Raw genomic sequence first — 10,686 nt, 5'->3', positions numbered from 1 at the left:
CCCGGCCCCCTCTCGCTCCCCCCGCTGTAGGGATTCTCCGCCTGAGCCCCATCTTTCTCTCACACACACACCTCGTAGCCATACAATCTTCACCAGGAGTCCATATCCCAGAGGGCTGCTATCCACAGGTCTCGTGGTAGTGCATATTCTACAAGAGCATCCCAGGGCAGACATTAGCCAGGAGAAACGGCTGCATTGTTTGCTATTAAGCTTTCTAATGGGCTTAGTGTGCTGCCAGCTCCCATACAGGTGAGTCAGGCCTCTCTGGAGCTCCAGGGCTTAGAGCAGAACTCCAATTTGGCTAATCATTCAAACCGAATGATTACTACCGGAGCTGTCGGGAAGCTGCTCAGTCACATTTTATCTTTTTTTTTTGCCAAAGTGCAGCTTTTTTTTTCCCTTTTCTTCACAATGGGCTCTAACCACTGTGGTCTGCTCTCTCAGTGCTCGGCATCGCTGCAGAAATGTTTGTTTGATTCTTCCTCGCACACTCGCGAGTCGAGCGCCGCGAGTTCTTTCAGCGTTGCCCTCCAGGCCACCTTGTTACACACTTAACAAGTCGTTTTCGCTTTGTTTTTCTTCCCTCTTCCTCTGTTGACAGTTCCTCATCACTGCTCTGCTCTGAAGGAATGCATGTCACCTCCCAAAGTTTGCCTTGGCACCTGTCCTTGTAAACCGTAGGGCAACCTCTGCTCTCGTTTTAAGACGACAATTTGCGTGAAGATATAATTTTGTGTGTTGTTTCTAAACTGCCGCGGTAAAGGTGAGGCACATCATCAGCACGGAAGCTAGCGATCAATGGGCTGTTTCCTAACAACGCTGCCCCCATTAGCACTTGTTTTTATCTAAATTATCTAACCTGATTCAGCATGTGATAGGTACAGCATTTCTCTCCCGCATGCAGTGGAACCTAAAATAAATTCAGGAGAGCTTCCCTCTGTCAGGAATGAAAGAAATCCGGATGTGACAAATGTAATTCCACCTGTCAGATTCCCTCCTGTTTATATTTCCAATGAGAAGGAGCCTGGTTAGCCGTACAGTCTCTGTAAAAATAGCTTGTCGCTAAGTGGGAGCAGGAGTTCCTAATTGGAGATGTACACCAGTGTGGCACAAGAATAGCCAGACTCTAAGAGTTAGTGATATCCGTTAAGGTAGCACTCCCTTTAACCGTCCAGGGCAGCCTTGCTATCTCACACCTCCTCCATTCCTTAAAGATAAGTTGCTTTGTTTTTTTAGAGTTACGTTTGGGACTCATTTCCATTCTTTCCTTTGTTTTTTTTTCCCCGCAGTCTTTCGGACATTCAATGTCCCAACACTTCTTGTTCACTTCCTCTTTTACAACACAGGGCATATTATTTGCGTAACTTTATTAACTCTCCATAATTCAGTGGGGGAAGGGGGCAACAAGAAAACACTCCCCTGAGGTTTATTGTTTAAAACGGGTGCAGAGCTTTCCCAGGATAAGGGCTTCAACTAAGCAGTGAGGAATTTGGGCCAGGCCTCATAAAAAAAAGTATTTGTGTACCAGAAAGATTTTTGCTTTTCCTTTCTAAATCTTTGTCATTAATGACTTTAGCAAATGTGAAGTGGGGAGTGAATGGTTCAGCTGTGCAAGGTCTTCAAAGAAACCCTCTAATTATTTATCCAGGATATCCTACTCTAGAATTAGAGGCCAGGTCACCATTGGCTTTCATGCCTTTTTCTCTGCAAAGAAATCATTTCCACAGAATGGTTTCACCCTCTAATCCCTGCTCTGTGTGTGCGTGCGTGCGTGCGTGCGTGCGAGAACGCGTGCATGCATGTGTGTGTGTGTGTGTCTTTGCACACATGCAGGGGTGTGCATTAATGTTATTTGCATGCGCACATGCATGGGTGCATTGGACGAGAGCACTCTGCAGCCCTCTGAGGTGTGTTAAAGAGATAGTAAGTTTCCATTCTCCACACATAACATTGCATGACTTTCCAGATCTCTGCTGTCACCCTAGACAGCTTTCACCCACATTGCTCAGGTTTCCTGGTCATTTGGCCTTCACATGCCATCTAAAAGGGATCTTATCACCCTACTCAGGTTTAGGCACTTAACCAAACACTGGGTCTAATCCTCGGGCTGGTGGCACTGCCTCGTTGTTTCACCACTGAGCCTCTGTGTCACTGCACTCATCCCCTCATACTGCCTCATACCCCATTAAGTGACCCTCAACTGGTGTCCCAGCTTAACCACTTAGGTTGTTGGTATGTTACACTATAGATATGCCTTTAGTCAGTGTGATGTATGGTATCGTTCCATGCTATTTTTTCTTCTTTAATAACAGAAACAAAAAAACTTAATCCATGTGTGCAACACCCTTTTTACAAAAGGAGTGTGTCCCTTTAAGAATGCTCTCCAGTGAATATTTGTCTAATTCCAGGTGCCAGTGAACCCTGTGTTTTACCAGGTGCGGGACTGGGTCATTGCTAAGGTATTTGTTTTCCAGATTACACAGAAAGGCCCAGGATTACAGACATGTTATCCCTGTCCCCCTTCTGTCTGTCAGGGCCTGATCCCTGCATGAAGCCTGGGGCCTGCCCCGCTTTTTACTCCTCTTTGCCCTGATGCCTACTGGCTTCTAGTACTACTGGAGACCTCTGCCCACATCCCAGGGCAACCAACTTGCCTGGACCATAGCTGAGAGGTGGCGAGGCAAAGCTAGACCCCCCTCTCCCTGTGAACAGGGGTTTGGTATGCTGATCAGTCTCAGCCATCTTTAATGGAAGCAGAAGTAGTGGTAATGACTTCTCCCTGTTCAGCCCGATCCCTCCAATCCCCAGGGTTTTGGATGGCAGGGCAGCGAGGCAGAGCTGGGGTCTGAGCGGGATGGGGGTCAAATTTAGCCACAGCCCATGGTGTCTGGACAAGTCCTCTCCAAAACATTTACATGGAGCCCCACAATTATGATAATAAACAGTTTTATCATTGGGCTTCCAATCAATAATGCGGCTTCTTAAGGTTTAATATTTCAATGGTATTGATCATTTTAACAACCGTGTTTGTGGTTGGTCTGCCTTAACTGCAGTGCTGCTGGAAGGTGTGTGTGTGTGTGTCTGTGTGTATTTGGGCGCGCATGACTGTGTGCGTCTGTCTGTGTGTCTGGCAGAATGTGATCTAGTTAGGCAGTAGTTTACTAGAGTGCCACAAATAATTTTCGCGCCTTGTGCGAGTATGAGTATGAGTGATTCTGTGGTTCACATTTTGCCCAGTCCGGTGCTCATCTGTACATTGTGTTCTATCTTTTACTTTCATAACAAAAACAATCCCCCACAAGTTGTGGTCAACTGTTCCCTTAACCCCCTCTACCACCCTCATCCTGTTACCGTGGAGCAAATGAAATGGAGTGATTGCAAACAGAGAAGCTCTCAAAGCCCTGCAGTTAGCAGATTTCACTTCCATCCTCTCTCGAGAGAACGGCTGCTTCCCGCAGATATAAATAGGGGCAGATTTGATAATTAGTAGAAATGAAGGACCTAGGGCTTCGAGGACTTTGATCAGCACATTTCTCCCTTGTCCCTGCCCTTTCACTGGACACATCTCTTTCTCTCAGTCTCACTCTCTTTCCCTGTCTGTCTCTCCCGCCTCTCTTCATACATTAAAACTTTACAGACAGACAGTCACATCTGTATTTGAAGTTTGTCTTTCCGGATGGACCTCTGAAACTCAGGTATTTAAAAATCTTCCCAAGGAGCACAATCAGCGCGGTGTCCTCTGATTGATTTGTGCCAGACAGACCAATGTACAAAAGTATGAAATGTCCTTCCTCAGTCCTATGGGAGAGCCGGCACTGCATGCTAAAGGATGCGAGCTTTCACGTCAGGCTGTTGCAAATCATTTAATATCTATGTCTGTCTGTCTCAACTCGAGTAGACATGGTGGAAGTATATCTAACTCATCTGATAAGTGTTTGAAAGTCACAGCTAGAAGTTATAGAAATCTCTCTCTCTCTCTCTCCCCAGCGCTCTCCCTCTCTCTGTCTTGAAGTTTCACAGACGCCCTGCTGTGTGCTAGTGTACACTGTGTCTGCTCTGTGCCCCGGGTTGCCTGGGGGGGGGGGGAACGTTACTGCGTGCACGATAGCCCGTCCCCGATTATACATCAATACCTTAATTCCAAGGATAATTTATGCATTTATAAAACACAAAGCTGTGTCTAAGCAAACCACCGGGGACAGCACAGGAAAATAACACAGTGCAGTCTTTCAGTATGGTTTGTAAATGAAGAAAGATAGCTCGCGGCGGCTGCAATAAGAAGTTATTTTTGTAGTTATTAAAATAGTCTCTTTCATTCTTAACCTGACATTTTGCAGAAACCCGCATGCTGCTCGGGAGTCAAGAGACCAAGGTCACATTTAAAAAATAAAAAATAAAAAAAAAAATAAAAAATGGCTGATTCTGTTTTTTTTTTTTTTTTTTTTTTTTTTTTTTCGTTTCACAGTATGTTTGTAAAGTTGGCAGTGTGGCTTTTGGGCAAATGATGCACTTTACAAAAACAACAAGAGGCAAAAAAAAAAAAAAAAGGCGATGTCTAACAGCATGCATATTTAAATTGAATCTACTCAGTCTGCTCTCCGTGTCTCTCGCCCTCTGTGCTGAGGTTTGAGTGAAAAGGCAGCCTTCTCTCATTTGTACTCCTCGTCACCACAGCCGCCTCCCCCCCCCCCACACACCCCCCCATGCTGGTTGCTAATTGGCGGGAGACTGGGAGCTTCCTGCTGTGTGTTCGCTGCTTCCCCTTGCTTTGCCACCCCACCAGCTCTTTCACCAACACTCCGCAGAACCCAGTAATTAACCCACAGCTAATTAACTACTTCTAATTACACCAGCATGCTGTTTCTATCAGACTCTCCAAAAGTGAGGAGACACTCCAGTGCCATGTGCAAATCCCTTCTGGAGGATTTTTGGTAGTTAGCTGAGCTCTGATCGGATCATTTACTCCGACTCACTTGCGTATGAATAACAGCAGTTCTGCATTGTGATTTTACTGCTACTTTGTGTTAAATCACTATTTCCCCCCACCACCACCCCTTCTATTCTTCAACATGGCATGGATTAGCAGAATTTGATGGTGCTGTGTACAGGGTAAAATCATTTTTCAAGGTTGTATTTTTCAAGTCTATTAACAAAAATTGATACTACAAAAAAATCAATTCCACCTTCTCTGGCCAGTGTTGCTAATGCGGAGTGGTTGCTAAAATTGAATGCTATGAAACAAAAACAATCAACACATTGCCTCCGGGGTATTTGAGTATGTTCATATGGTAATCAGCAAGGATATTCTTGCTGCAAGTGATATTTCTTTGCAGCGCTCATCTCTTTCATGCACTTCCTGCGTCAAGAATATCCCCAAGTGATGAATGCTGGGAATTGTAGGCTTGTACCTCACGCCTGTAGGTTTGTACTCGCTGTAACATGACAGAAGCGGTATGCCTTAGCTCTGCTTTCTCTGAGAAATACTCCCAGCCTCTACACACACACACACACACACACACACACACACGTGCGCGCGCAGCACTGTTCTTCCCCGCCTCAGACTCAACACAGCCGCGGCTATTTCTGTTCCACAGACTGATAGCTTCTACTGAAGATCATTGATTTTACGGGAAGCCCTGTTTACAGGCTGAGTGCCATCGACCTGAGGTGACTTTTTGCCTCCTTCAGTTGAAGCAACACTGTAGCACCCTCATGTCTGCATTAGGAGAAGGAGGGTAGGCAGAATATTTACAGCACACAAGGAGCAACCATACATGCTTAATTGGACACTTCTGATTTACAGTGTTGGGGATCAGAGATAACAAGCTCTCCATGTACCTAATATATTCATCACAGTGCACTGTCTATGGCAGTGGTTGTCAGCCTTTTTTTCAGCCAAAAAACACAATGCCTCCTTGGAGCCCCGTGGCGAAGTAAATATATGGAGTGGTGATCTCGGGCAACACAGGATGATTTGTGTTTTCACCTTGCACACTGGTTTTTTCCTTGATTATTAATTATTTCGCAGGAAGACAGCATTCATCACAAAGAAATACGTGATGAAAAATTTGTGAATAGTGTTAGATTTTTGGGGGGAGATTCTGTAGCAAATCATCTTGGCACCTCCGTGTATGTCCTGACCTCCAGGTTAGGAACCGATGATTTACAACAGTTTACTTTTCCTCTCACCTGGGACGCTTATTCCTTACGTGAGACTCGGCTCTTTGGATTAGGTGTAGTCCAGTAGGCTTCGGTTAGTTTAGGCGGATAATGTACAGCATAGAGAGCAATAAAGGGACAATTGCAATACAGTGTTAGAGATGTAAATGCCCTCAGCGTAACAGCACGGTGTTAAAACCCGAATTTACTGGGCCATGTCAGGCATTAAAGTGGACTTAAGCTAAATAGTGAGATGCATGCATGCGCGTATTGGCGATTAATTGGGACAAACCTAGGAGATAAGCCCAGGCCTCTCTCTGCCCGAGGACTACAATGGTTCCCCCATCAATGAGCATGTCCCTAGTGCAACATCAAAGGCCTTCCCCTGCTTTATCAATAAGAACCCTTCCTTCCCACATCTTCCTGTAACTTGCTTAGCATTTACGCCATTGATTTTCCAATAAGCGCCCCTTACCCTGCGGTGGCTGGCCAGGCTCTGTGATGGCTCAGAGACCAGATACAGACAGGCACCATCACTGAAGGACAATAGCAAATCGGGTCTGGTGCATTGTAGGGGGCCTCTGGGCGGTGTAAGTGGCAGCTTTAAAAAAAAAAATATATATATATATATATATATATATATATTATTATTTTTTTTTTCATTATGTGGAATGCTGCTGTGGATGAGAGTGAGAGTCAGGCCTGCGTCCCACCCATAGCCCAGCAGGATCCTTAGGCGGGGCTGGGTCACAGTTAATTCCCCTGGAGACCCTGGAGAACTGGGTCCTCTGGAGGCAAGTCCAGGCCTCCAGGCAGGTGATTGGGCATGCTTATAATCAGATGGCTCCTTAGCCTTTAATTCCTCCCTCGGTCGGCCGGTAAATCCCACCTAATGAAAGGACCCATAAATAAAAACTTATCTCATTTTCCATCCCCACCAAATGACATCCAGACCCACTCTCTGACAGGGTTCATTAGGACCTAGGCCTTTTCAGGAGGCTGAACCTTATCTTCTTTGTTACGGTGGTGGGAGGAGGTAGAATATGGCTTTTCATTTTTTTTTTTTTTCAGTGGGAGAGAGAAAGAGAGAGAGGGAAGACCCTGGGCATAATGTCTTTTTAGGTAGATGGCAGCAGGAGCGTGAGCCCTATGATCAGACTCTGTGTATCGGCATGCTCTCCCTCAGAGCAGCTCAGGAATCCAGTCTTTTCTTCCCTCTGATTATCTCTTATTGTGAGCCGAGGCTTGTTTTGGCTGCATACAGCCTGCTTATTGTCAACCCAGTGGGCCCACAGTCAGAAGTAGAACACATGGGCAGAGGCTCCGGCAGGATCTCTTGTTTTTGTACAGTCAGCAGTGGTGCCTGCATGTGAAAGAAAATTACAACTTTTTTGCATTATACAGTATGTAACCTTGCATATTACCACTCAGCAGTAGTCACCTCTGCTTGCCTGCTTCATCATTTTGATTTGTGGTTATTTACACAGTCAGCACCCAGAGACACGGGCCTCCTCCACTTCCCCTTGTCTTCGACCGCGTCTCTTTGTCTGTCTCTCAGCCTTGTTTAGTGCCTCCCAGAGATTAAAGCTTTTCCTGCTTTAAACAGGTGTCACTGAGCCAGGCAGACCTCCTAGAGACAAAGAGCGTTATATCAGTCGGCCCATCTGCGACTTGCCGACTCCAGACAATCCCATTGCTCATCAGTAACCACTGCAGGTTATTGAATTAGACCATCTTGATTTTAAAGGGCAATCCTGTTTTCTGTAAGCAGCGGACACACCAAGCTGGCTTCAGAGCACCGATCAGGAGTCATCCTACTCTCCTGTCAACTGCTAATTGCTTCAGGTATCTTACAGCAGTAATGGGAAAGGATGTGTACATACCTACAGTACCGTGCACTGTAACCACTCTGGATTCGTCAAGGCAAAGACGAAGGCATAAAACTTTAGAGGTCATTGTGAGTGAGCCGTCTTAAGCACGAGTTGATTGTACAGTATGTGGGCCCAGTGTTGGCGGGCCTGGTTGAGACAGGCAGTGGAATCTGGAGGAGGGGCTGATGGCGCAGATTACAGGAACAGGTGTGAAATGCTCTGTGTGACGGGACATGTGGAGACTTTTTACTGCATGGCCAGTTTTTCAGACACTTAACATGTTCTGTCTTTTTTTTTTTTTTTTTTTTTTTTTAATCAAGTTTTGTGGAGTTTATTCAGGTGCCTTTGGTTTAAAGAATCACTCTCTTGTCTGTTTGACTGTGGCAAGAGTTTTTTTTTTTTCTTGCAATACGCTCCCTTCCCTCAGTCCATTTGTGTGAAATGGCTGTTGAGCTCATAGCCTCTTATTAATGGAGCAGATAATAAATACGGACCAGTAGGGCTAGTATCCCCTCACTCAATATGGCAGGCAGCTCTAAATTATGTCTGGCTGTATAAAGCAATCCTGTTAATAAGCCAGCCAGCCTAATATCTTTCATTTTATATGCAAAGCAAGGCAGAGGTCATCAGGGTTAGCTTGTGTGGAGTGTAAACAATAAAATCAGGTAGACCGTGCTGACAGAAAATGCCTGTCATCAGTTATATGAGAGTACACTGTACATTCTCTTTGCAAGTCAAACAACTCTGATCAAATTAAAACTGCATTTTAAAATAAAAATCCTCACTTTATTATTATATAACTCCTGTCTTTCTTATTACCTTGGTTGTAATGTGCTTTTCCCCCAGCTGTTATTATTTCACTGCAGTCCAAATGCAAAGGTGCATTCTAAGCAGGGGAACCTATTGTTGTTGCTGTATAAGTGCATATAGGCTGGAAAGGTCTGAGCTACAGGATGCATGTTGTGTGGGAGGGGAGCTTCATCAGACATTCATGAAGAGGCAGACAGACATTATCAATCTCTCCCCTCAGGCCGAGCCATCAGTGGTTAATATGTTGGGGGTGTGGGGGTAGTGACTCCATTCTGATACACAGCTGAAATTTGCATCCCTAAGTAAATAAGTAAATAAATCAAGTGCAAGCAGTGAATGTGCTAATCAGCCGGGACATGGCGGTGCGCTTGGTGCCGGGAAACTTTGCTCATGTAATATTCAGCACTGGCGGGTTAAAGGGCAGCCCAGAGTTATTGGTTTCAGCCCGATTGCCCCCTTTAATCAATGTTGGCTGCATCCCTTTAATAAAATTATTAGCTCAGCAGTATCTCGCACTATCATTTTATCTCTTCTGCGCTCTAAATTGCGGCCTGTGTTGGGCCTCTCAGATGCTCGGGGCATGGCCGGCTCCCGAAAGCTCAGCTCCCATTTATTATTTCAGAAGCGGAGGATGGCTGGAGTGTTAGAAACCAGGCTGAGCATAGAGGTTATTGGATGCCAGATCTAAACACAGCTGCAGAGAAGTCCCAACCCAGCTTGTATATTTTGGGCTCATAGAAAATTCTGCCTTTTATTGCTCTTTTTGGAGTCTATTTGTGTCTATCTATTAATGTGCATGTATCATATGCTACCTTGTATTCACACAACGAGAGAGGAGTGATGCTATTGATATTGTAATAATGTTAAAATTTGCATGTTTTTTTTCTTGAGGTGGCTCAGAAAAAAAAAAAACATTGCTTTTTTAAAATCAGAACTCTTCACTACTTCTTCCGGTTGTGGTAAATGTACTATGTGCTGATGGGTGGCTTCTCAGTGTCCTAATTATCTCACAATGAATCTATTTTATCCATTAGTTAGCCTGTTTCTCCCTCTTTTCTGACTGGAAGTTAATTAAAAACGGATGTAGGATTTGCAGAATGTAAGATTAGGGGTGTTGTTTGGAAGGTGAAGATAAAAGATGGTACCTTCCTGATATGGCAGGAAGATGAATCAATGGACGGCTTATTAGTGCTTGTCTCAGGTATTGTGTTTAAGTACCTAATCTAGCATAATGAGCACTGTGACATTTTTTCCAATTATATCTCAGACTTTTGTCTCTCACACAATGCGCCATACATTAGTGTAGGTTTCTATACATAGATGTTCTTTTCATAAAGCTATCACTGGTGTAATCTCTCTTTTATCGGTACAAGCATTAGTATACAAGAATGCATTGCATTTGTTGTAGAATAATGACATAGAAAATGCGGTGTGTATGTGTGTTGTCATTCAGCATTTCCATTACAACATTAACCTCTTATCTCACCCTCTGTGTGTCTCTCCAGGCCTGGATGCGATGAGCGCCTCATGTAGGCATCAGCATGGACAGCTGTGAGTCTCCCGTGGTTTCTGGGACAGACATGGGCTCGGCTCCTCCACCACCTCCCAGCAGCAGCAGCAGCAGCAGCAGCAGCAACCACCACAGCCTGGAACGATCACTCTAGCTCAAAGGTCCCTTCCACAAACAGGCCCCTTCCCTGGACCCCCTGTCTCTCTCGGCTCCCTACCCTTCTCAGCCCCAAAACCCCAGTGCGACTCATGAGGGGGTGAGAGAGCCACAGCCCCCAGCAGCAGCACAGCAGCCAAACAAGACATCACCCCAGGCCCTTAGTGACAGCTCTGCACA

General features: G+C 45.2%; 1 protein-coding gene across 1 annotated transcript in view; it reads left to right on the top strand.

The window, feature by feature from the left end:
• zfhx3b (zinc finger homeobox 3b) overlaps positions 1–10,686 on the top strand; it is a 151,399-nt gene that overhangs the window by 41,453 nt on the left and 99,260 nt on the right. Inside the window, 3 exon segments of the mRNA XM_030079176.1 lie at positions 10,346–10,482; positions 10,484–10,518; positions 10,521–10,685. Coding sequence (XP_029935036.1) covers positions 10,382–10,482; positions 10,484–10,518; positions 10,521–10,685 — 301 coding nt within the window. The 5' untranslated portion in view covers positions 10,346–10,381.

Source organism: Myripristis murdjan, chromosome 3, assembly GCF_902150065.1.
Source record: "Myripristis murdjan chromosome 3, fMyrMur1.1, whole genome shotgun sequence".
Lineage (NCBI taxonomy): Eukaryota > Metazoa > Chordata > Actinopteri > Holocentriformes > Holocentridae > Myripristis > Myripristis murdjan.
This window is presented reverse-complemented; position numbering and strand designations above follow the sequence as displayed.